At 37.3% G+C, this 27633-nt stretch overlaps 1 protein-coding gene across 1 annotated transcript; it reads right to left on the reverse strand.

Annotated features, from left to right (window-relative positions):
* On the reverse strand, window positions 1-27633 carry LOC113109670 (polypyrimidine tract-binding protein 3-like). The gene is made up of 13 exons (XM_026273384.1): window positions 27609-27633; window positions 20068-20237; window positions 16845-16991; window positions 15779-15946; window positions 14956-15066; window positions 9960-10134; window positions 7255-7329; window positions 5691-5827; window positions 3787-3820; window positions 3282-3374; window positions 1898-2114; window positions 1461-1538; window positions 1-255 (listed from the first exon to the last, which is right to left on the reverse strand). Exons 1-13 carry the CDS (start codon window positions 27631-27633, stop codon window positions 123-125), a joined length of 1563 nt encoding a protein of 520 aa, XP_026129169.1. The 3' UTR covers window positions 1-122.

Genomic DNA, 27633 nt, shown 5'->3' on the forward strand with positions numbered 1-27633 from the left:
TTTTTTTTTTTGTTGAGTTTGTCAGCCAGTCTTTTTCTCTGAACGAAACAGTCAGACTGCTGAAGGTTGAAGGGCTGGAACGGGGAGGATGGGGAAAGGGTGTGTTTGTAGTGAAGGCGCTGCTAGATGGTGGATTTGGAGAAGGACACTCGCAGATGGTGGTTTTCTCCCAGGTCGTGGTTGTGGAGGTCAATAAGAGCCTGGATGGCTTCTTCCACCGAACCCAGCTGGATCAGCGCCATCTTGCGGTCCTTCCTATTAATCATATATGGATAATATAAATCAGACACTGGGTGATCCTAAAATTTAGGACCAATTGGTCCAATTAGATACGTTTTAATGACTCCTCTAAAGTTGTCATTTGGGGTAACCATCAACTAAAAAATGGTATCAGAGTGTCTATTAAGCGCCTTGTTGTCTGAAGCTATTTACGTTAACTCCGCCCACCAACGTGTGATTCTGCTAGTCTAACACTGCAAAAGACAACCAAAAAGTCGGCGCAGATGGTAAAATATGTGACGTATTCATTTTCATGCGGTCGACCTGGGTTTTAATCTTTTTTTTTCTCCCTTTCCACATTTTCAAATTACATCAGAAAAGCATTTATTTTAAATGAAAATGAAGAATATAATCAAAAAGTTGAAAATAAAGTATCGGGTAGGGATAGGATAGGTATAGGGAGGGCTTTATTGTCCCAATAAGGTGGCATTAATTCAATAATTTGATTAAAATGACAATTTACACTCAGTAAGTTAATATTGTATAATGTTTTACAATGTTCTACAATACCGAGGTGCAGATAATTGGCACTATTTGCAATAAGTAGTAAAAATGTAACTTAGTGTAAATAGCCTTTATTGCTATTTACACTGCAAATAGCCGCTGCCAAAAGGTATATTACAAAAAACACAACTTAAAGGGATAGTTCACCCAACAATTACAACTCTGTATTCATTTACTCAAGTAAAGAATGTTGGTAACCAAACAGTTGCTGGTAGCCATTGACTTCCATAGTATTTTTTTCCATACTATGGAAACCAATGGCTACCATCAAATATTTTCGTTACCAGCATTTTTCAAAATATCTTCTTTTGTGTTCAACAGAAGAAAGAAACTCATAAAAGTTTAAAACAAGTGGAAGGTGAGTAAATGATGACACAATTCTCATTTTTGGGTGAACTATCCCTTTAAACAGTATATAAAAGAAAGTCCTTTTCTGCTCCTAGAGGGCCACCTAACTACAAATGATTTCCAAGCAAACTTAAAATCACTGTTCACTTTTTAGAAGATCATTTAGACAATGTTTATAACATTCCATTCATGTTTTTTTCACTAAAAAACTCATCCTTATTGGCCAAGTTGTCATTAATAAAGATATAAGCAGACTCATCCCCATGTGAACAAATACTTATTAAAATAAATGAAGGCTGAGAACAGAAATAATTGTGAAGAGAACTCACTGGAAAAACTTGAAGGCCTTGACTGTGTATCCAGAACTGGCAAACAGGTCTTTCAGAAAATCATCCGTAGTGGAGGGACTGGGGGAGGAAAGAAACAAAGAAAGGACGAAAATAGCACCTTATCTGATGCCACCAATAATGCAAAGCTTCCAGTGGAGTGAAACAAGCGCTAATATGATAATAGGTGTGGGGCTTAAGTGGTATTAAACTGTAATGTTATGCATTACAATGATGTTTCTTTTTCTGGAAATTCAAACAACACATTTTTTATATATTGCAATACAGCCAACGTCTATATTTTTTAGACACCCTAAGAATTGAATAAAGTTTAAGTTTTAATTCCATCCTTAATGTTGAAATTTGCACCAAGTAAGCCAGCGGCCTGAGTGGGTGGTGCCCGGTGTGTGTGTGTGTATGTGTATGTGCCAGTTACTCACGGGATGTTTGAGAGGTGCAGGGTGGCGGAGGGAGGGAAGATGTTCTGGAAGTTCTTGGAGCCGGGCTTTTTGAAGCGGTGCAGCGGGCTCCCACTGAAGTCTTTGGTCAGGCCCTGGTCCTCCTGACCCTCCCTGGGGAGCTGCACCGTCTGGTGCTTCGAGATGGTCACACGGATCACCTTACCATGAAGACGCTGACCGTTCAAATGGCTCATGGCTTCACAAACAAACCCAGAGATAATGTTACAGATAAGTGTTAACCCTGAGACACATCATATTACACATACTCCGAACAGACCTTTTTCTTACATTTGAACAACAAAAACTCAGTTCTATTCTAATATTTTTACACACACACACACACACTGAAATTCTGAATAAATTTTTCTAAATGATTCTTACACAAAGGTTCTTATGTTCATTCATTAATGAACTGTACATTGTTTGTAAAAACATTCTTATGTTAATTTCTGTTTAAATCAATAGCAAAACCATTTTTACATAAATTTAGGTGAAAATTGTGCATAAAACCAATTTTTATATAAATTTCTGTTAATAGTTTCGCAAAACATTTTAAAGTAAATGTGTAAATGATTTGCAAATTGATTCAAACACAAATTACTGCATAAAACATTGATAAAACAAAAAAGTTAATTTGTAAATCAATAGCATAAGTGTAAATCGGTGGCGAAACGTTCTTCTGAAAATGTCTGAAGTGTGTTAGCAAAACCATTATGTAAATTTGAATAAATAATCAGCAAAAATTATTCTCACATTAATTACTGTGCAAAATGTTGTACATTTTTAAATCAATCAAACCATTTTTTTTTTCTGTGCATTGTTCACAATTGTTTTGTAAATGTGTGTGTAAATCATTTTTAGGAGTGGATGAAAAATTTAATTTGTGTAAATTGCTAGTGAAAACATTCTTGTGCAAACTTTCATATTCTACATTTACACTTAGATTTTGCACAGTATTTTGTATGTAAACGTAGCATTTGATATGAAAGTTTACACAAGAATGTTTTCACAAGCAATTTACACAAAATTAATTTTTTCATCCACTCATTTTTTCAATTTAATAAATAATGTTTATAGCCTTGAGACATCAAAACAACGTCATCATTATCAAGCATCGCAATCTGCAATCAATCAATACTGCATTTAAACATGGTCATCACAACCAAACCTTTGCAATGTGTACAAGTCCTTTCATTTCTCATTGCACCATTTCAAAATCTATTACTAAATTGCATCAGAATATTTGATGAAAATGATTTGTAGCTTTAATACAGACACAGAAATCACTGATGAAGACGGCTGATCAAAGGATGAAGCGAAGGTATAAAAGATGAAAAGGATTTCGGTGTAAAACCTGACGTACCGAGCTGGGCTTGCGTGGCGTCTGCCATCTGTATTAAGGCATTCTCTTTCTTGTTGAACAGAATCTTGACTCTGTGAACATCTCCATACACTCCTGCAGGGATAAAAGAGAAATGTAGACTTTTTGTGCTCAAACACGCCATGAACACAATTTACAGCAAATAATACGCTATCTGCGGATCTCAGTGTTTCATTATTGAAGGCAGAGGGCGACAGTAACTCCTCACATGCTCAGACGAGAAAACGTTTTAAAGGATATCACTCACAGTAAGGTCTGTCTCTGATGTTGACAGTTATTAAATTGTAGGGAGAATAACAATGGCACACGCTGAGCGTATGTATGAGAAAATTTGAACATTCATATGACGGGGTCACAATCTGCAAATAATCTCCTGACTGTGTGTTCGTAAGGAAATGGTCTCATCACTCAGCTTCTATCCTCTACTGCTTTTATAAAAACAGCCGTCTGCACATCTAATCTAGAAGAGTAATAAATTCATCCTTACCGAATAAAATGAAGAGCCCGTGTGGAGATATGCTCTGCAAGAGATGAAAATTCACTTAGTACAAAATTTTTAAAAGTGCTGGAAAAAGATGAAATGGGTATGTGTAAAATGTATGAAGAAACATTAATTGATGCGTTGATTGGCTGTGAAACATGTTGACACTGAGCAATTCAAGGTGAATGCTGGTCACTAACACTACAGAATTAAATGAAGAAAGTGTCTTGTGACACCAATTGCTGAGACTGAATAAAGACACATGAAAATAGGTTTGGATTAGCTCACATGACGAAAAAAAAGACTAGAGGGAATCACTGTAAAGGCACTGATGTTAAAGGTCAGTGAGTGTTTAAACTTCTATTATTGTCTCTGTGCAATACTATTAGAAAAATAATTGCTCAGATTATTCCAATAGACCTACAGGTGCATCTCAAATTAGAATGTCATGGAAAGTTCATTTATTTCAGTAATTCAACTCAAATTGTGATACTCATGCATTAAATAAATTAAATGCACACAGACTGAAGTAGTTTACTGTCTTTGGTTCTTTCAATTGTGATGATTTTGGCCTACATTTAACAAAAACCCAACAAATCTCAACAAATTAGAATATGGTGACCAATCAGTTAATCAACTCAAAACACCTGCAAAGGTTTCCTGAGCCTTCAAAATAGTCTTGGTTCACTAGGCTACACAATCATGGCAGACACAGCATACCAGACAGACAGACAGACAGACAGACAGACAGACAGACAGTTACACAGACAGACAGACAGACAGACAGTAACACAGACAGACAGTTAGACAAGACAGACAGATCGACAGACAGGCAGTTAAACAGGCTGATAGACAGACAGACAGTTACACAGACAGACAGACCGTTACACAGACAGACAGACCGTTACACAGACAGACAGACAGACAGACAGTTACACAGACAGACAGACAGACAGACAGTTACACAGACAAATAGTTACACAGACATACAGACAGACAGACCGTTACACAGACAGACAGACAGACAGACAGACAGTTACACAGACAGACAGACAGACAGACAGTTACACAGACATACAGACAGACAGACAAACAGTTACACAGACATACAGACAGACAGACAGTTACACAGACATACAGACAGTTACACAGACATAGACAGACAGACATACAGACAGTTACACATAGACAGACAGACAGACAAACAGTTACACAGACATACAGACAGACCGTTACACAGACATACAGACAGTTACACAGACAGTTACACAGACAGACAGACCGTTACACAGACATACAGACAGACCGTTACACAGACATACAGACAGTTACACAGACAGACAGACAGTTACACAGACAGACAGACAGACAGTTACACAGACATAGACAGACAGACAGACAGACCGTTACACAGACAGACATACACAGACATACATGCAGACAGACAGATACACAGACAGACAGATAGACAGTTACACAGACATACAGACAAACACACAGACATACAGTTACACAGACATACAGACAGACAGACAGTTACACAGACAGACAGACAGTTACGCAGACAGATGGTTACACACACAGACAGACACACAGACAGACAGACAGAAAGAAAGTTACACAGACAGACAGACAGTTACACAGACAGACAGACAGTTACACACACACACAGACAGACAGTTACACAGACAGACAGATTCAGAAATTGGACAAACCACTATGGTCCAAAATGCTTTTTGAAGGTCACTTACAGTATAATTGTAAAGTCTTTCCTACAGCTGTAATCAGTTTTATGCCATATAAATGACAGATTTGTGGTGAAAGGGTTCACAGAGAAAGGTTAGTCGCTTGTGTTGACATTAGTTATGTCGTAGGACGGTGGTATTGAGGGTGGTGGGGGTGGAACTCACTTCGGGGCTGAGGTTGGAGACGAGGAGCACAGAGTGGATGGCGGTGGGGGCCATGCCGTGAATGGTCATCCGTCCTGTCATTGCTGATGAAGGGATGGTGAGAGGTCCCAGAGCACCAGGCATCTGCATAGACAAGCCTGAGCGGAGCACAGATGAGGAGGGGTAACGTGAGAGAGAGGAAGGGAACCTTCTAGAACAATCATTCGTTTTTACAACCTGTTGCCACACTTTCAGATGAGCAACATAAGGTCTTCTTGTAATAGCTTATCGAATCAATGTGTTCAGGCATGCTGGGTAAATTTAGTCCAAATGAGTATTGAATTGGATGGTCGCTGTAGTAAGAGGTTTAAATAAAGCCAGCCCAGATCAGGGTCAGGAGTGTGAAAATAGAGCAAAGCTTAATATGTGAAGGACAAATTATTTCAATTGAGGGAAAAAATATTCAGTGGTAAATAACGTAGGATGGGACTTTTGAGATCTGATATTAAAATACTGATATATTTGTTATGATAATATTATTAATGGTACTTTTATTTGACTGAGGCCTTGATTATGCCATAATTTCTGTCAGAAGTGAAGAAAATTATTTTATTTGGAACAACTCGAGGGTGAATACATGTCTCATTTTGAATATGATAAATAATACACTGCTGTTGGAATGTTTGGTGTCTATATGGTTTACAAAAATGTATGATTTTATTCGGCAAGGATGCATTTAATTGTCCAGAAGTGACAGTAAAGACATTTATAATCCTATAAAAGATTTCTACAAAAAAAAAAAAGCTGTTCTTTTGAGAAGTGTTGTTTCCACAGACATATTAAACAGCACAACTGTTTTCAACTTAATGATAAGAAATGTTTCTCGAGCAGTAAATCAGCACATCAGAATTATTTCTGAAGGATCATGTGACACTGAAGACTGGAGTAATGATGCTGAAAATACAACCTTGCATCGCTGCAAAAAATTACATTAATTAAAATAGAAAACAGTTATTTTAAACCGCAATAATATTTCATAATATTACTGTTTTACTGTATTTTTTGATAAAAACAAATGCCACCTTGGAGAGGAAAACTGATTTCTTCCAAAAACATTTTTAAAATCTTATAGACCCCAAACTTTTTAACAGCAGTGTATATATTATTTAACTCATATTCAAATGTTGTCTTTAAGAAAACATTAATTAAGACTCAAGTGAAGCTGCACAGTGACTTTAGCTATTGCATTTTATTATTTGAAAAATGTAATTAAAGAGAAATGTTACACCTTAAATTGGATGCATTGATTGCATAAATCAAAACGGTGCGAACCAATCAATAGCCAATTCCCAATGCAAAGCTTTCAAACTGTTTTCATATGTGAAGTCAATACTTGTGTTTGTGTTAGTCCCTCTTCACTTTGCTCATTTTGCAGGTGTCGATCTGCAGATGCGGCTTGTAAGTGACTCAGGTGGTGACACAGTAATACTTCTGATCATTCAGTCTGAAGACTGTCGTGAGCCGCACGACGCTGCCTTCATTACTGAGATGTGATGTGAGAGTGTGACTGTGTCTGAAATCTCACCTGCCTGATGGAAACCGATAGCAGGGGCGAAACCAGCCGCCCCGGGGTAAGGAGAGGAAATTATCCCGGGAGCCCCTGCACACACACACACACACACACACACAGGGTCAGCCTTGCACAATACATTTGTACCCAAACAATACTAATAGTGACAATAATAAACATGAATTCAAGGTGCGAGAGCAATACATTATTACTTTGTACTGGTTACACCATGACATTTTAGAGTCATGAAATTTAAACTTAATGTAAAATCACTAACCCTGCTAGAGCCTTAAATTATATTAACGGTATAACAGCACAATCTATAAAAGAGGCGCACATACAGTTTTATTATCGTCCTATAATTTGACTTGCTGAGTTCATGTAATTCACAATTTGTTCATGCAATATCTCGAATTCCCAGAAGGGACCGGCTTAAGTGTGACACCATTGTTTAAAATGGATTTATTCAGCTTATTGAGATGTAAGCCACCACAGAGCTCAGAACAAGCAGTGGACGTACATTTCAAAACAGTCCTACTGACAACAATAAAACATTTTCACGAGGGGCGTTGCGGAAGAAGGCCGAACAAAATGGCAGTGGTCTAATAAAAGCTGCCATTTGAACAGCTTTTATTGCTTTAGCGGGCGTCTGGAGACGTCATCGAGCGCCCCTTAGATTCCTGGCTGTGCCCAGAAATAATTCATCAGCTCTGATTTACAGAAACACACACAAGAATACACACCGGTCTTATCAGTATCCACACGGCCTCTCGCTCGAGACAGTGCGAGTAATTTACCGAGCTTGAGACAACAAGATGTGTGGATGGGCAGTCAGAGTTATCTGCCTCCCCTCTGACAATCACACACACACAATAAATCTACCCTGCAAACACTGTCCTGCCCACAGAACTTTGTGTGCATGTGCGATAAGGCGTGCCCTTTGATAGTCTGCATGCAACCAACCGATAGCATTATAATAAAACACACGTGGATCGTTCAGGCAAAGAGGAAGTGAGGAAAATATCTGCTTTACACTGCTCTTTCTAATGGAAAATAAGTTTTAGATAAATGGACAGGTTTGATTAAAAAAACAAATGTCAGTATACACACACACACACAAATTAATGGAATATTGCATCAACAAAGTATAGGGTCAACACTTGCTCATCTTCGGATCCTCTGCAGTGAATGGGTGCCGTAAGAACGAGAGTCCAAACAGCTGATGAAAACATCACAATAATTCACAAGTAATCCACACCACTCCAGTCCATCAGTTACTGTCTTGTGCATGTGTTTAGAAGAAACAAATCCATCATTAAAGTTAAATTCTAGTCTACAATCCATATTAACTCTTTCAGTAAAAAAGCCCATTCTCTGTTGTCACCCACATCAAAATCCGCCTGCATATTTGTTCAGAACTGTTTTGGACAATTTTCACTCATAAACAGTGCTTCGTCTGTGCATATTTCTCTCCTGATTCAGATAAGAAATAGTTTCACTAGAGATACCAGTATTGTGGATAAAGGACTCATATTTTAGCCAGAAACAAATGTCTTAATGGTGGATTTGTTTCTTACAAACACACAGTTTTACACTTCACAAGACCTTAACTGATGGAGTGGAGTGCTGTGGATTATTGTGATGTTTTTATCAGCTGTTTGGACTGTCATTCTGACGGCACCCATTCACTGCAAAACTCAGAAACAAACTCATCCACATCTTGAGGGAGGGTACATTTTCAGGAAATTTTCATTTTGGGTGAACTGTTCCTTTAAGATGTTTTTAAGCCAAAATAAACCTGAAATGATCTGGTGACAAATCTAAAATCAAAGTGGACATTTTTCAAGTAAACAGTGCAAAATATCTTCATACCCAAGATCAAAACTGACATTTAAGCAGCATCCTAAGTCTGACATCCTTTAGCTTGGGACAAGAACTTCCTCAGAGCTAAAGGAAAATCACAGACTAAAGCAGATGGGGTGTGTGTGTGTGTGTGTGTGTGTGTGTGTGTGAGTGTGAGTGTGAGTGTCTGTATCTGGGTACAAGTCGTCTCTTTTATCTAATACACTACCAGCTCCAACACACATGCTGACACCACAAAACTTCCTCCAGTATCCCATGTATAGAAGATTCTCCAATTAGTGCAACATTTGACAAACACACATTTGGTACTGAAAGTATTTTTCATTATCTTAAATATTATATTCAAATATCTTCAAATGTCTTTGCACCATATTTAATGTGTCAAAATATTAACCACACTTCCTGAATCAGATGACGTGGCCTTGATCAGGTGAATTTTGGTATTTCTGGGATGCTGTGAACTTTTGGTACTGTGTGTGACGGTAATGATGTGTGATGGTAATGATATACTTCAGTTTTTTGGCGAAAACGTTGAGTGGTAAAGACAGCAGTTTTACTATATATTATTTATCCGTATATAAGTATACGAATATAAAATAAAAGTATAATTATTAAAAATATAATTGCAACGTATGATTATAAAACTTCATGTCGAATTTTCCAGATTTTAACATCATATTTACTATGCAATTTACTGTAATAAAAAATATTTTAAGTATCTAAAAATAAAAAATCTAATGCTAATAAAATCTATTCTTTAAAACTAAAACACTATGTATGTTTCAAATCATCAATAGGAGACAAAGGTTCCCCTGATCAAACACTCACCCATGTATTTCTGTGTGTATGTGTCTTACCAAAAGCGGTCTGCATGGAGGGGTCCAGCGTGGGCTGTCCGTCCCCTGAGGGCAGGTCTAGACGTGTGAAGTCCCTGCTCTTGTCGTTGTTGTATTTCACATTCAGACTGGTCAGCTTGGAGAATTCAACACGCAGAGTGCAGCAGCCGTTGTAGATGTTCTGCCCATCCAAAGCCTAACACAGACACATACAACATTACAATGCAATTCTCTAATAAAGAAATTATACTTTGCTTAAATAAAAACAAGTCCATTTTAGAACAATTAAGTGTTTTGCACATGTACAGATACAGTATATAATGAAAATATTTTTGATTCACCCAGCATTGCATGTCATCCATGCAGCCGCGCAGACAGCCGGAGCGTGTTTGTCTTTCCGATCACAGGACATTGGTCTATTTTGGCACATTCTCATTGATTACACCTGCTCTGCTTCATTACATCAGGGATTAATGGAGCCTGAGCATATCCTCTCAGTTTTTTCTATCTGTTAATCAACATCTGAAAGCAAGCGACAGCCAAACTCTTAAAACTGATCTAGAAGCAGCCACAGTCACAAGGTTTGTATCTCCACAGAGTCTGAGAAACAGGAAGGACAAAGTGCAAAGCCAAACGGAATGAAAAGCAACATGTGCAGTGAAAACCAATCGATATAAACTCAACCTCAAAATATATTTGCAAGAAAAGAGATCATTTTCATTTAAAGTAATCTTTCCCTGGCACTGAGTTTCAGCCATTACAGTGACAAAACAGTTTGCCCATAATCTCCATCTCGTTAAGGCCATTTTGGATATATATAAACCTTAAATAAGAAAACAAGATTTCCACTCAACATGACAGAGTTCGCCTCTTAATCCACTGCGACATTTTCATTATTGAATTGTCTGTGTATGCCTGAAGCAGGTTTGGCAGGGCGGAGGCGATGTGAAATAACTTCTCCCGTGGAGCCAGTTCATTTAACTAAACCCTGATGACAAATGCAAATCACATCTAATCCTGACAGTGGCCTGAGCAACGACAGGGACGAATAAAGGATTGTTCTGCAGAAGTCTGTGCCGCTGGCTTTAAGCAATCAGTGTTGGATGATAAAATGATCTCATTAGTCTATATTTAATGCCAAATCTACACTTTAGATTATCGTGAGGACTCGAGGGTGGGCTCTTTTGGGCTGATAAGCAACCATCTCACTCCAACAGCCCTAGAAACTACAAAGCAACACGCTGGAAAACACTCAGAACATCTTAGCAACTGCAATTCAACACCCGGTCCATTACAGCAGAAATATATAGACTACCCTTCACACGTTTGAGCCTGGTTAGAGTTTTTGAAATGGGCACCTTAAAGTGATAGTTAACCCAAAAATCTAAATTATGTCATTAATAACTCACCCTCATGTCGTTCCAAACCCATGGGACCTCCATTCATCTTCTGAACACAGTTTAAGATATTTTAGATTTAGTCCGAGAGCTCTCAGTGCCTCCATTGAAGCTGTGTGTACGGTATACTGTCCATGTCCAGAAAGGTAAGAAAAACATCATCAAAGTAGTCCATGTGACATCAGAGGGTCCGTTAGAATATTTTGCAGCATCGAAAATACATTTTGGTCCAAAAATAGCAAAAACTATGACTTTATTCAGCATTGTCTTCTCTTCTGTGTCTGTTGTGAAAGAGTTCAAAACAAAGCAGTTTGTGATATCCGGTTCGCGAACAAATCATTCGATGTAACCGGATCTTCTTGAACCAGTTCACCAAATCAAACTGAATCGTTTTAAACGGTTCTTGTCTCCAATACACATTAATCCACAAATGACTTAAGCTGTTAACTTTTTTAATGTGGCTGAAACTCCCTCTGAGTTAAAACAAACCAATATCTAGGAGTAATTCATTTACTCAAACAGTACACTGACTGAACTGCTGTGAAGAGAGAACTGAAGATGAACACCGAGCCGAGCCAGATAACGAACAAAACATTGACTCATTCACGAGTGAAGAACCGTTTCTGTCAGATGCGTCCAATTCGAGACCCGAGGAGCTGATGATACTGCGCATGTGTGATTCAGCGTGAAACAGACCGACACACAGAGCGTCTGAACCGAACTGATTATTTTGGTGATTGATTCTGAACTGATTCTGTGCTAGTGTTATGAGCGTGGGTAAACCAAAGGCTTGAATCAAGGGCAATCATCGCAAATGACGCCATTACGTTGAACGTAAAAGAACCAGTGAACCGTTTTCTTCAACTGGTTTATTGAATCGAACTGTCCGAAAGAACTACTGGTGATCCGAAAACCGATGCAACCGGTTCTTCACTCGTGAACGAGTCAGTCTATTGTTCGTTATCTGGCTCGGCTCGGTGTTCATCACAGCAGTTCAGTCAGATACTGTTTGAGTGCATGCATTACTCCGGGATATTGGTTTGTTTGAACTCAGAGGGAGTGTAAGCCACATTAAACAAGTTAACAGCTTAAGTCATTTGTGGATTAATGTGTATTGGAGTGAACGATTCAATTCGATTTGGTGAACTGGTTCAAAAAGATCCGGTTACATCGAATGATTTATTCGTGAACTGGATATCACAAACTGCTTTGTTTTGAACTCTCTCACAACAGACACGGAAGAGAAGACAATGCTGAATAAAGTCATAGATTTTGCTATTTTTGGACCAAAATGTATTATCGATGTTTCAAAATATTCTAACTGACCCTCTGATGTCACATGGACTACTTTTATTATGTTTTTCTTACCTTTCTGGACATAGACACTATACTGTACACACAGCTTCAATAGAGGGACAGAAAGCTTTCGGACTAAATCTAAAATATCTTAAACTGTGTTCCCAAGATAAATGGGGGTCTTACTGGTTTGAAACGACATGAGGGTTATTATTAAGTTATTAATGACATAATTTAGATTTTGGGTGAACTATCCGTTTAAGTTTATCAAAGCTCTTTTGTTTGATAAAAAATACAGTAAAAACAGTAATAAATATATTTTACAATTTAAATACTATTTTCTATTTAAATATATTGTAAAATGTAATTTATTGCTGTGATGCAAAGCTGAATTGTCAGGATCATCATTACTCCAGTCTTTGGTGTCACATGACACTCAGTTACAGCTGCGCAAGGCACAAAAGCTGGTCGCTGTCAGCTTGCAACAGTCCTTTTCATAACTCAAAATCTCCTGTAACTAGATGCGCGAATGAGGTGAATTCATGTCTACCACGCCGAGAGACCTCCAGACGTGCGCAAGCGCGTCTTTACATCGACTTAACATTGAAATCATTCGCCCCAGACGGTCTGTTCGAGTTTGGTGTGAACGCAACGCAGCATAAGAGGTGTTACTGCGCTTTCGGAATTATTTATTTTCTTTTCTGCTTGTTTGTGAGTTTTGTTACATATATATTTTATAATTGTTTAATTCTTTTAAAATTAATACTATACATATTTGGTTAAAATCGATACACTATTTTCATTTTCGAAACTTTTTTTTGTTGGTCAGATGGATTGTGCAATCGATTTTCGAACTAAAAGTGACAGCCCTAATTATCAATGCTGAAAACAGTTGTGCTGCTTCATATTTTTCTAGAAACTGTGATACACTTTTTTGATGAACAGGTCGATTACTTACAAACTGTAGTCCTTTACTGATTCCAAATTACACGACAAAAATAGTAATCAGCAACATAATCCATTACATTACACATTTTATATAATCAAACTACTTTTGGATTACTTTTAGATTACTTTTGACCTAACTTATTTATCACATTTATTTAAAAAGGATAATCTTGTATCATATTGATCATGTTGATATAAAAATATAAAAAGAAGGAAAATATACTCCATTGAATTCATGAAGTGCATTACACATTACATTACGTCAAAGTTTCAGCAAAGTAACAGCAGAGGCTTTGTGAATTTAATGAAAAGCTTCTAATTAATTGAAAAACGTCAAGTTAAAATAAACAATCAAAATAAAACACTTGAAATATTATACCAGTTTACCTCAATGTCATGTGACCATGTGAATAATATGTAATCAATAAAAAAAAGCAGTCTGATCACAAATAATTTAAAATGTAATATAGCCTAATTACCAATACTTAATTTATGGAACCTGATTATGAAATCCAGATTACATGCAATCAGTTACTATCCAGCACTGTTGATGAATTTAAAGTTACAAAGAACATCATTCATTTGAAATAAAAAAAAAATGGTTACATGTCTTTACTGTCACTTTTGATCAATGTAATGCATCTTTGCTGAATAAAAAATCCATTATTTAAACTTTTGAATGCTACTTTATGTAATTTTCATATCATGTAAAAATGTACTTAGTGTTACACTGTTGCAATTGATAATCACTTGCGCTTTTCCAGCCAAAAGTGCAGAGAAAGTAAGGTGCATTTGTGAACAATGGTTCTTTTTTGCAGCAATTTTAAACGGGAGGAAGGGGGGCTTCATCGCCCATTTCAAAAAAGACCCCCGTCCCCACCCCTCCTGTTACACTAACAAATACTCTCTTTGTGCAAGGAGGCAATGCAACATGGCAGCCGCACAATAGATAACACCCTCAGACCAGAGGAGTAATTACTTGCTAGCTCTTTTTCCCCTGGTGAGCTGCATTGGCATTCATTAGATAACCTCAACGGTGACATATTAATTACAGGGCGGTTTGATTTGTGCGGTCTACTGGGAGCTGGTTTTCATGTCGTCTTCCTGTTGCTTTGACAAATTTTCAGCTCTGCACCAAAAAAATACCAGACAGCACCAAAACTGAGGTGATGGAGGACAGGTGTGAGCAGCCTTGTGATTGATTGTGAAGCTTTGATTATACGGGGCGGCCGAGCGATTAGGAAGCAGAGTTGACCACAGATAAACCATCTGTCTCCACAGACAGCCTGAGGAAATAAACTAGCATGGCTGCCAACCCAGTTCATCCCACCAATGAGATAACAAGAGCATTTTGTGGGTTATATTTCAGGACTGACCACTTTGGCGTGATGTGCGTTCATTGGATCTGCATATTGAAGCAAGGCCTGGAACTGGTTGTTCTTGGTGAAGGTAATGATCTTCAGGACCGTCCCAAATTTTGAGAAGATCTAAATTTAAGAGAGGACAAGAACATTAAAAACAGATATGTTAGAACGTCTAGTTTAAACCAGCCCAAGGTGGTTTGTTCTTCTTCAGTTTAGCTGGTCACCCAACCTGACCAAGATGGTTTTGAGCTGGTTTAGATGGTCAGCCGACTGATAAGTGGCCAGAATCCCAATAAAAACCAATAAACTTGACCAGTCTCCAGTTGAAACCAGCCTTTTATTCCACTGAGACCAGTAAACAACCTCAGGCTGGTTTAAGATGCTGAGCTTTTGCGTTCCACATGACTGACCTACATGAAACCTCTAAACACAAGCATTTTGTGCCAGGGAGTTTTACAAGGTCACTAGGTGATAAAGCAGGAAGTGTACATGGTAAACAATTAAAACATTGCAAGCAAACAAATAAGGCAACAAGTATTTGAGACTACAACGGAAATATCCTGCTTGACATATTGTGGAAAGCAATGTCTCTGCATGTCATTATATTACTTGACATATCGATCAAGTGCAAATATAATTGAAAAAAAGCATGCTGATATTTTAATAAAAATATTCCCAAATATCAAAATGAAAGTTGGTATCAAGTAAAATTTTTTAGCAAAGGCTTCTGAATCAGAATTGAATCAGGAATCAGTGCCAATTTCAAAACCAATTTGAGATCAATGACAAGCGTTATATGAAAGAATCATACAATTTCTGTATAGTGTAGTTTTACCTGGTGTAGCACTTCTAGAGACACTGGGTAGTAGAGATTCTCTACTATTAAACGAAGCACAGGACTCTGTCCCGGCATCAATCCACCATCACTGGCTGTCGCAGTCCCAGAGAGAGTCATATTCCCAGAATGCATTGCATTGACAGCTTGCAAAGCAGCCTGAGCCCTCTACAAATGAGACATACAGGGTTAACACTCTATAAACTCTTCTAAAACTTTACACTCATGCAGAGTACATGCAAATACACCTCAGTCTTACTACTGCACTAGTGGGTATGCCCGATTCCCAAAGCACTAAAATGCACTATCAGCAAATGACTCTGTAATAAGCCGTTTTACATATTGTAAAACTAATAGCTCTGGGTAAAGCAAAAGATTAAAGGAGGCACTAAATATGCAGAGATATCATTTGCACCAGTTCATTAAAAGAAAACAAGCTCAATTTTGTATAGGTTCAATGTTAGAGCCTCTCAGGAACATAGTGGGGCATTTCCACCTATAACAAGGTCAGAAAGTTTTCTTTTCAGAAAGTTGCTTTTTCTTTGCCACTTTATGACATAGCAATTTATTTTATTAAATGTTTTTAATAGAAGTAAAATTGCATGCATTAATAAGAATAATTTATTTTTTACTTATTATTAGTCAATATATTAAACACAACTGAAAACAGTATACAGTATATTCAATAAATAATAACTCATGAGAACTAATATGAATGCAAAAAGTATATATCTACAGGTGGAGTCAAATTTCTGATGTCATTGTACTGTACTGTACAAACAGCTTTTGGTTGGTGAACACTCTCTTTAACCAATGTAAAATCTGCATGTTGTTTCATCCTCACACAAAACTCCCAATCATGCAGATTCCTACTGAAATTACAAAATTTCGGCCATGAAATTTGGCCAAGCCTCAATAAACGTGACAGCAACTTAAAAATTGCATTTAAACAAAAACAATTTTAAAGCATGTTTTTATAAAATCTTGGATAATGTTCTCTGTCATTACCACTACTATGCCGGGGAAAGAGGTATTTAAAAGTGTTTGGAGTGACAGTAATTCTCACCCCCTGATTGGGCAGATTATCAGTCTTGAGCTCACGGTGGTTGGAATACTGGATGTAGACGGGCTGGTTGCGGACATGGGGTGTGGCTGTGGTGTAGTAGTTGACCATGGTGATAGCTGCTTCTTCAGAAGCCATTTCTATAAAAGCCTGCAGTGCAAAGAGAGACATACTGTAAGTGCTCAACCCTGATAACAACAGCATTCAGATAATTGCACATATGTGGTGTCAGTTAATCCAACTTTTTCATAGTCTGTTTTAATGCAAATTAAATTAATATTAGTGGGTTAAAAGAAATGGAGATGAAGAAGAATAAGTGCTGCTCTGCACTTATGGACGGACAATAGAGCACGCTTAATCTTGTCTGTGGCAGGACAATGTTTAATACTTCAAGTCGAAGCATTGTTGAAATCACTAACCCTAAGCATGAGCAATACAGTAGTGATGCTTATCTTAACAGACACCTCTATTAATTATTTTGACCTCATCAAGCAAGGTGTGAAAGATTTATAGATGCAGAATCTGACAATAAACCAAATCTTTTGAAGCCTCAATCAAATCAAGCAGCAAACAACATATTATGCAACAGGGGCATTAGAAATCTGTCTGCCTGTGTTTTCTTGTCTAAATATGCCAGTTTCCATTTGAATATGAAAAGATGCCAGAGTGGGAGACTGCTGTGTTTTTGCAGGGCATCTGTTATTAGATGGACCTTGATGTGTTTGAAAGGATGCACACTTCAGTTTATATCACTGGCCATTACTAATGAAGCGAAAACAGATCTGGACCCTTGTACTCATCATTCCTTATAAAGGAAAAATACAGACAAAATTATTCTTTGATGGTGGTATTTCTTAGAATTGTGGTTTTATTTGTTTTATAGGTCAGTCTCATGAAAAAAAAAGTTATATCAGAGTTATAATTCAGTTCAGTCTGAAGGAAAAAGAGAATGATCCCTATTTTAAGATTTATATATTTATGAAAAAATTACATTATCATTACTGTAACACAAATGTACACCTTGGACCTCAAGACTAGCGATAAGGTTAAATTTATGGAAATTAAGATTTATACATTATCTGAAAGAAGAATAAATAAGCTTTACACCCTCAAAAATAAAAAGTAATAGAACATTTTTGTTTAAATGATTTAAATAAAATACCCATGATGTTTACATTATTACATTAATTGCCTAAAATAAATCTTAATAAGTAGTGCTGTTAAACGATTAATCGTGATTAATCGCATCCAAAATAAGTTTTTGTTTACATTATGTATGTGTACTGTGTATATTTATTATGTATAAATAAATACACACAAAGTATATATTTTGAAAATATTTACGTTTATACATAAAAATGTTTATACATACGTTTGTACACAAAAATATTTAATATTTATTAAAAAAATATTTACATGTCGGCGGCTTTTGACACCGTTGACCACCCTACTCTGCTAGCTAGACTGGAGACGTGGGTGGGCATAAAAGGCTCTGTCCTGTCATGGTTCCAGTCTTACCTTACTGACAGAAAGTTTTTAGTAAAAATGGGAAACTTTTCCAGCTCCATGGCACCCCTGAGATGTGGTCTTCCACAGGGCTCTATTTTGGCTCCCTCTCTATTTTCTCTTTACATGCTACCGTTGGGCACAATTTTTAGGAAACACTGTGTATCTTTTCACTTTTATGCAGACGACACCCAAATTTACATTCCAATCAAGCGCAATAATCCTGCAGCACTAAACTCTCTTCATCTATGCTTAGAGGAGGTGAAGGCATGGCTAGCTCAAAATTTCCTATCCCTTAATGATGATAAGACCGAGGTCATTGTTTTCAGCCCGAGTGAAAGGTCCCAGTTCACATGCCCACACTTGGGAGGTCTATCTCCCTTTAAATCTACAGAAGTGCGGAACTTAGGTGTTCTTGTTGACCAGTCTTTAAAGTTTGATAAACACATCTCATCTGTAGTCAGTTCTGGTTTCTACCAACTTCGCTTACTATCTAAAATCAAAGGCTTTCTCACTCCAATAACTCTGGAAATGGCGGTTCATGCCTTCATCACGTGTCGACTGGATTATTGCAACTCACTATATTGCGGTATATCAGATTCTCAAATCTCCCGTCTTCAGTTAGTCCAAAATGCGGCAGCCAGACTCATCCATAATTGTCGCAAATATGACCATATCTCTCCCATCCTCAGATCTTTACATTGGTTACCAGTCCGGCAGAGAATAGATTTCAAAATTCTTCTCTTTGTCTTCAAATCTTTACACAACCTAGCACCAGTTTATCTCTCTGAACTTATTCATCCGTACATTCCGTCCAGAAGTCTCAGATCCCACGACCAGGCGCTGCTGGTAGTCCCTCGTGTCAGACTTAAGCGTAGAGGGGAGCGTGCTTTTGCGGTGGCAGGGCCTTGTCTGTGGAACACCATGCCTCTAGAGATCAGAACTGCTCCCAACCTCCCTGTTTTTAAGTCTCTGGTCAAAACATATCTATTCTCGTTAGCATATTGATTTCTTATCTTAGACTGTTCTTATTTTTTTTATTTTTATTTATTTATTTATTTATTTTTTCTACATTTGCTTCTTGATTTTATAATTAATCTTAGCTTAGTTGTTCTCTATGTGTGTTTTTCTGCTTTTATTCTTATATGCTTGTTCTGTAAAGCACTTTGGTCTGTCTTGTGTGGCTGTTTAAATGTGCTATATAAATAAATGAACTTGAACTACATGCATGTGTTTGTATTTATATATATATAATAAATATACACAGTGACAGTATACTAATAAATATTATGTAAACAAAACCTTTTATTTTGGATGCGATTAATCGCTATTAATCATTTGACAGCAATAATAATAAGCTTCATTTTTTTATTTTCAAGACAATGCCAGGAACAATGGTATTGTCACACCATTGTCTGCACAGAGGAAGTAGGCCTACATTTCCTAAATCATGTTAGTTACACTGTGATGAATTACACAGAGGTTTAACAGTGGGAATATGTATGCTGGTTTTCTCTGATCTTATTCATGCCGTTTAATCCAGAAATTCCACTGCTAAACCAACATGAAAGCATAAGGTGAGTTTTGAGGATCTCAAAAGGCAAATTTCAAACCCATCAGTGTTCCTTAAATGCCTGAGGTTCCAATGGTCATGCTGCAAAATGCTTACAGAGCTGAAAGAAAGGGCAGAGATGTGTTTGCAGGTTAATGGAGCACCTACTTGGTTTTTCCCTTTAAGCAACAACAGGTTGGTGACTTTGCCGAAAGGAACTCCTAGTGAGACGACCTCTGCCTCGGACACTTCGATGGGAACTCTGCGGATATGGAGGACACGGGAGGGGTCACAAGGAGATCGTTCTCCTTTATATGTTTTACTGTCAGTGCCATTAGCTGCCAAAGAGGAAAAAGAAAAAGACAGATTGTAATTTTTTTTTTGACCAGTTTTCCAAATACCAAAACTGGCATTGATGTACATGGATATTACAAAAGCAAGACCCGTCAGACACCAAACACTATTATTATCGATTGACTGACACCAAAAAGGTCACGGTTACAAAATATTTTGGCCTCACAAAAGACCCTCAATGAAGGTCAAGAGACACCAGACAAACAAACATGGGCAGAAACATAAACCAGACAATATGAGAGTGGTGGGCAGCATCTCTGACTCTTCCCCTCAAAACAATATGACATCCTTACAGGATTAAGCAGGCCTCTGAAGCCTGTCAAGACTCCAAATGGCACCCACTGTGGGGCGTTTGGCACTTGGCTATGTCCAGGGGCACATCACAGGCTGGTGACAGGTTTAACAGAGACAGACCGTGGCGGAGTGCCTGGCCTCAGCTTTCAACCCTTGCAGTTTTCTTTCAAGCTCTTGTGCTGCTTGTGATCATATGATTACAGATTACAGCATCAAAACAATCACTGTCAGTCTCAGTGTCAGGTGAAAAATTAAATAATGGTAGAATGTATTATACTTTCATTTATTATTTTACCAAGACATATTACAACCAGGAGTGGGCTACATTCGAATGTTATGCTTCAAATTGTCTCTGAACATTCTGAGCATTCTGTCGACGCGAGGAGGCACAGAGAAACAGCAGTGCACAAAAGAAAGTGCTGCCATCAGCAGGACATACAGACACATTTTTAAAAAAAGGAACAGGCTCAATACAGTGATCCAGACACTCCCCATATAGCCTAGTGATCTGGCTCCTCACAGCCCAGCACAGTGATCAAATCCCTCCATCAAAGCCCAGTGATCTAGACCCTCCACTCACAGCTCTGCACAGTGATCTAGATGCACCACTAACAGTGATCCTATCCCTCCCTCTTAGAGATCTAGACCCACCTGTCTTAGCCCAGCACAGTGATCTAGACCCCAGCACATTGATCTAGACCCTCCCCTCACAGCACAGGACAGTGATCTAGACTCAACACTAACAGTGACCCATCCCTCCCTCCCAGTCCAGTGATCCCATCCCTCCCCTCACAGCCCAGCACAGACCCATCTCATATCTTATAACCAGGTCCCCTCCTTACCAGCCCGTACCTTGCCATCCCTCACAAATTTTGAGGTTTCATCTCGTCTCAATAGCCTTTTTTTCCCAGAATCAAGAGACTACTTCTCATTTATAATGCAACATTTACACTAAAAGGAAAAGTATACAAGTGACTAAACAACCAACAAGACTCAAATCATTGTAGTGTGTGCTTTAGAGCTATTAAAATGAATCACTGTCAAAGGGATCTAGTGAAATTCACCTCAGAAATAGCATTTATAAGAAGAAACTTATCTTATCAAAGCAACAGGCTCCAAACAGCATGTAGTCCAATGGGGGTTATGATAATGAGTGACATCCTTTTACATTTACATTTACATTTATGCATTTAGCAGACGCTTATATGCAAAGAGACGTACAGTGCATTCAGGCTATCATTTTCTTTTTAACTAACATTTGTTCCCTGGGTTCCCTTCTAGTGTCTATTTGCAAGCTGGTGTCAGCAAATGTTTAAGGCATCCAAAACCATGATACATTTCAGATTATAATAATAACAATTTACTTAAAAATATACAGCACTTTGATAAATAAAAAAAGAATTTTTCCTTGTATACCATGTTTACTAATGTATATGCATACTGATTCCTGTACAGCCAGTTGCACAAGCTTATACAATATAGTCACTTCCAATTATGTCCTGCCTAGACTGATGTCTACAAATACCAACCCTTATTTTATACTAATGAGGTCTGTCGCAGTCCAGACCCTGCATCTAGATTCAGTCGAAATCGATATTGATAATGAAAAACAAGCATGCATCTTGCAAGACATCTAATGTTAACACATAGAACATGGGTCTGATTAAACAGCCAACAAAACAAAACCTCTGGTGGAATAATGCAATTCAGGCTGAGGCAGTAGCCTACCACATGCAGAGAGCAAACAAACTGAGAAAAGAAACAAGATAAACCCCTTACAGAACGGCAGATTTAATTCATGATATTTTCCCATACTGCAGAAAAGGACGCATGAAAACAATGTGCTGTAAGAAAAAAAGCTTTTATATATTATATTAGGAATAAAATACCAATAAACTACTGTTGAATAGCTCTTAGTCTGCAGTTTTCTTCCCTGGAGGCTCATTTGGAATATATAATGTGCAAGTTTGAATAAGCTCAATTATGAAATTTTAGCACATCCTAATGACATCCCTCATTAGCACAATCTTGGACACATTTTGCATTATTATACCTGAACCTTTTCTCTGTCTAGGGAGTTGTTTATAATGCATGGGTGAGACTCTTATGTGTCCTAGAGACAGGCATCTCGCCACATAGCAGCCGCTAGGAGAACAGAAAGATGATTGGCCCACTTTTCCAATGACTCTGTGTTACCATGGTGACCATACACATGACCTATCAAGGCATCTGGCTTCACCAAGGCGATTCATCTCATTGTGCCGTTAACAAATCTTATTGTGTGTTTAATGTGATTAAAGGAACCATCCCTGGATCGAATATGCCACAGGCTTTTCAAGAGGAAATGAGTAAACCGAATCTTTGAAATTCAATGGCCATATGTAAACTCAGTGCACAGGATGGATTGTGAAATTTCATACATTAGTTAAGCATGACAAAATTTGGTAACATTTTAGTCTAAGGACCGATTCTCTCTACTAACAAGTTGCTTATTAGCATGCATATTACTAGCATATTGGCTGTTTATTAGTGTTTATAAAGCACATATTAATGCCTTATTTTGCATGAACCAATCCCACACCTAAATTTAACAAATACCTTAACTAAATCATTTGAGGCAAATCTTAGTTAATAGTTAGTAGGGAGAATTACTCCCCAAGTAAAGCATGACCAAAATTTGAAATGTCTCCTTTGCAAACTTAGCTAAATCAGTGTTTGAAGCAAGAATTGAAAATAACATTTAAAATGACATAAATAAGAATTATTATAATTATCTATATTTGTATTATTTCTTTGACTGACTGATTCAATGTTTGAATGAAATGAATACTTTTTTAGATAACTGAACCCTAATCATCATAAAAGAATGATTTCTGAAAATTTCAATAGAAAACGTGTATTAACATTATTTACTATATTTAAAATATATAGTCATTTAGCAGATGCTTTTATCCAAAGTGAGGTCAACAGAAGCAATCAAAACCAACAAAAGAGCAATAACGTGAGTGCTGTGACAATATTTAACGAAATTACTGTTTCATTGGAATTTTATTAAAATCATGCCTGGTGATCTTAAGAGAGTTATCGACCAATTTTTTTGATGGTAGTTTTTTCATGGTCTCGGCCCAATGATATTGTTACTGCAAGCTTCACTGCACATTTCTTTTCACATTCTGTCATATGAGATGGGTTAACATCGGTTCAGACTTAAAACTACTCAGAATTACTAGAGTTAGAATACAGATACATTTACCTTTTAGTTTGCCTGAAGAGGTGTCATTACAATATACAAACAACTCCAAAAAAGTAGACAAACATTAAAATCAAGCAAAAAAGCATGAGGAAGTTGTTCTGTGGACGGCAGGATTTCTCCAGCGCAGCATTACCTGTTTGCAGCAAGCATCCAATTTCCATGATATTTGTCTATGCATCACCCGAGAGACTAGAGAAGAATCTTTCCCTCGCTGTCACTGTTAATTCAGTGAATCCCACTACAGTAAAACTGCTGCTAGGACACCACAGAATTCAGGGAATGCTGTTCGCCCTCCGAGCTCTCTGTGACTTCCCATCAACTATTCCCATATCTAACATTCCTGGAATGCCGTGCTTCACCGCAAGCGTTACCTTTGCACCTTTCCACCTGCCTGTCACTTTGTCACAACCACATCCAATGAAAAGTCAGATCGTTTATGATCCATCACGCGCTAGAGTAAGAATAGAGTACTGTAGAGTTCAGTTTGATAAAGGCTGGTTACACACTTACACACACACACACACACACACACACCCAAAGCCCAGTCAAACATGTCTGACCAGCTTTAGCTCATGGTTAAGGGCTGTACTGTCAACTTTGCCTGGAGCAAGAGGGAGTATGTCAGGTTTGACAGAGCAGAAATGCTCTTGTATTGTTCTGGCAGAGTGGTCCCAGTAGACGGCAATCAAGTGTGCATGTGTTTGCCAAGGTGGAACGACTCCAAGCCTTTGGGCTCTCATATGCTTGATGTGCCGGAACACAAGGTTTGCTTCACATGGGAAAAAGGATCCGGTCCTACATGCTTTTCAGATCGCAGGCTCTGATGCACAGGAGTTCATAAACTACAGCCGCAGGAAAAAGCAGTGACTGCAGGATCACGGTTGGGGGGGAATAAACTCAACTCAACTAACTAGACTAACAAACTAAACTTTGTTTAGTAGGGTCATTTATATAAGTCATATATGTTGCAAACAGTGAAATTCAATTAAATATATTTTAAAATAGAAAATATATACCAAAATATATTTCAAAATATATATTAACTGTATCAGAGGCAAGAAAATACAGGCTCAATGAAACCGTGGATAGCCTATTAGAAATAAAAACTAGATTTATAATGAATTAATAATGTTTTTATTTAATGTTTATTTTTATATCTATATTATCTGTTTGTAAAGTATATTTCTCGCTGAATTGTACTCAAATATGTTATATGCACACATTAGACAACAATTTTCTTTCTTCAAATGTGACGTTAATGCATGTTTTGGACTGAAATATATAGAAGAAAATATGTTTAAATGCTTGAAAATGTTTAAAAGATTTTCATTGAACAGCATCGTTTTAATCAAAAGTGTTCAGGGAAAAGTAAAGACACCTAGTCAAATTAATAGCATTTTATTAAATAATACAATTATTTAAAACTATGTTGATCAGTTTTAAACAGCAGGGACTGTACTGACCTTGATGTGGGCTAGCTAGATTGAGCTATCAGCACAAAGGCTCATGGTCAGCTTTGTTATGGCTCCAGTTTTGCGTAGCAATAACCATGTTGTACTGAGAAGGCCGTTTCGCGTCAAGAAACCCAAACAATGATACCGCTGACTCCAGTACAGAGAGAAATATGAGGGTCAAATTCAATTCAATGTAGAATTCAGTGCCAGAACAAATTGGGCTAAATTTGGTTAGCTGATCTCCAAGCCTGACAAAGCTGGTTAGGCAGGTCTGTTTTGACCAGATAAACCAAATAAGACCATTAATCCACCTTTGGCTGGTAATAAAACACAAACATAAAACACAAAATAATATTTGAAAAGAGAAAAAAAGTGCATTATCCATTGATAAAGCTGGCAGTAGATTTAGAAACTGACAAAGGAAAGTTCAAACAGACTTTCATGGCAATTCGTGACTACATTTTGGTGAATTTTTATAAATTAGTACAATCTCACTCATACGTGTTGTGCACAGTTTAGGAGTGGACCTTCATTCTTGTTTTTCTTTTTCTTTTTAAAATCATACATTTTTGTACAACATTAATATAGTATATATTTAATACAATTGTGCCTAAAAAAGGCCAAATGATTCAGTTATTAAGTTATTTTATTTATAATAAACAAATGTATTTTTTTAAAAGTACAAATAATTTAAATATGTTTCAATATAATTCTAAAATGTATAAAACATTACATAATGAATAGAAATAATATTTATACTTATCATATATGTAATATAAAATAATGGCATTTAACCAGGCTAGACAAAACCTAGGTATTCAAAACATTAAATACTACAAATACTTTCTTGTACTCGAATTCTGCCTTCTGTCTTTGGTGATTCGGTCTCAAACTCAAACAATAAAGCAAAAAAGATTGACTATACCATGATGACCACACCAAGGAAATGCAATGATTCACGCAAAATGCCAGAAACGGCAATACTTCATAGAGAAGCGCAAACCTTGATCTTCACAACAATACTAGCACCTCTGTTCCTTTTTGTATTCGTTTCAGCACAACATGCATCCGCAAATCATACCAGCCATTCAACACTAGACCACATTTAAAGCCATCATTTTGCAATTATTTCGCCAGATCACTAAAATGCCAAGCACGTCTAAAAGCGCTCGCTGTGTAGCTTTTATGAGAAGCAGAAAATATCAAAATATAGAAGCTGTCCGGAGGTTATCCCTGGTCATTCCACTTTAAACTTCCAAAATAATAGAGCCACTGTTTCCCCTTCCAAAGCGCAACAACATATTAAGGATTATTGTTTACCAGGGGGAGGATGAGTTAGCGAGAGAAAGACAGAGAAGATGGGGAGCAGATGATGGGGTCATTTCACTCTGCCCTCCATTTTATCTCCATTCAGATTCTCAAATAACAGCTTATACTCTCGCCAACCATTTCACCATTGATCAATGAAGAGTTAGTTTTCACTGCTGTTAAAAAGCTATAACAATTTCGTTTAATAATACATTATGTGCCAGTATGATTTTTAGAAGCCACTGTCCCATAACAGTGATTGAATTTAACTTAAGACTTAAGATATTATGATCATTACTATTATTATTTTTTTACATCAAAACAACTGTAGACGCAAATTCATCCGGTAGCAAATCTTTAAAATTCAGATGCCAAGTTTGAGTACGCTGCTTTACACTTCACATGAAAAAGTGTGAAGAGCGTCGACATGAAACAGCGTTTGCTAAAACTTCATTAACTTTTCTTACTTTTATAAGATTTCCGAACGTATCATTCATATTCATAGCATACCTGGCTTAAACATAAGGGATCATTAACAGTCTGTTTGTCATTATCGCAAAATATACCTCTATAGGCTAATCAGGACCCCAAGGCAAAACGGATGTTTAGGTGATAATGAACGGTTGATTGTAGTGTACATCATCCAGCTTATCACTCACATAGAAAATAAATAAATAGGCATGAAATATTGATTTGAGTTCTAATTATTTCACTTTGTAAGTAAACTAGCACAGCCGCTATGTAGGAAATCAATTGGCTGGAACGTCAATAGTGCTCATTATACCGTACAGTGCTGTCACCAGTCAGAATAAAGTATTGTTTTGTCTCACTTGTATACCCTTTGTTACATTAACAGAAAGCAATGTAATTTCAGAGGCGGGCAAAGTTATTCAATTTTAATGAAAGATTATGAAAACACATTTGGCGTCAACTGTGAACTTATTTCATTTGGCTGAACTAAATTAATGTAAAACCTCGAATGAATAATTCAACAAAAAGGCCAAGTCATCTCTAAAATGGAAGTGATGTTGAGGAACAGACAGTACCTGTGGATGGAGTGGAACTGCTCAT

The sequence above is a fragment of the Carassius auratus genome, chromosome 10, assembly GCF_003368295.1.
Source record: "Carassius auratus strain Wakin chromosome 10, ASM336829v1, whole genome shotgun sequence".
In the NCBI taxonomy this organism is placed as follows: domain Eukaryota; kingdom Metazoa; phylum Chordata; class Actinopteri; order Cypriniformes; family Cyprinidae; genus Carassius; species Carassius auratus.

What these genes read in the sequence shown, in the direction of transcription:
- LOC113109670 (XM_026273384.1), bottom strand. Translation starts at nt 27,633, where the DNA reads ATGAGCAGTTCCACTCCATCCACAG. An exon ending in CTCTAGAAGTGCTACACCAG is followed by an intron (nt 15,067 to 15,778) that starts GTAAAACTACAC and finishes TCTTAAATTTAG; the next exon opens with ATCTTCTCAAAATTTGGGAC. An exon ending in CTCCATGCAGACCGCTTTTG is followed by an intron (nt 7,330 to 9,959) that starts GTAAGACACATA and finishes GTGTGTGTGCAG; the next exon opens with GGGCTCCCGGGATAATTTCC.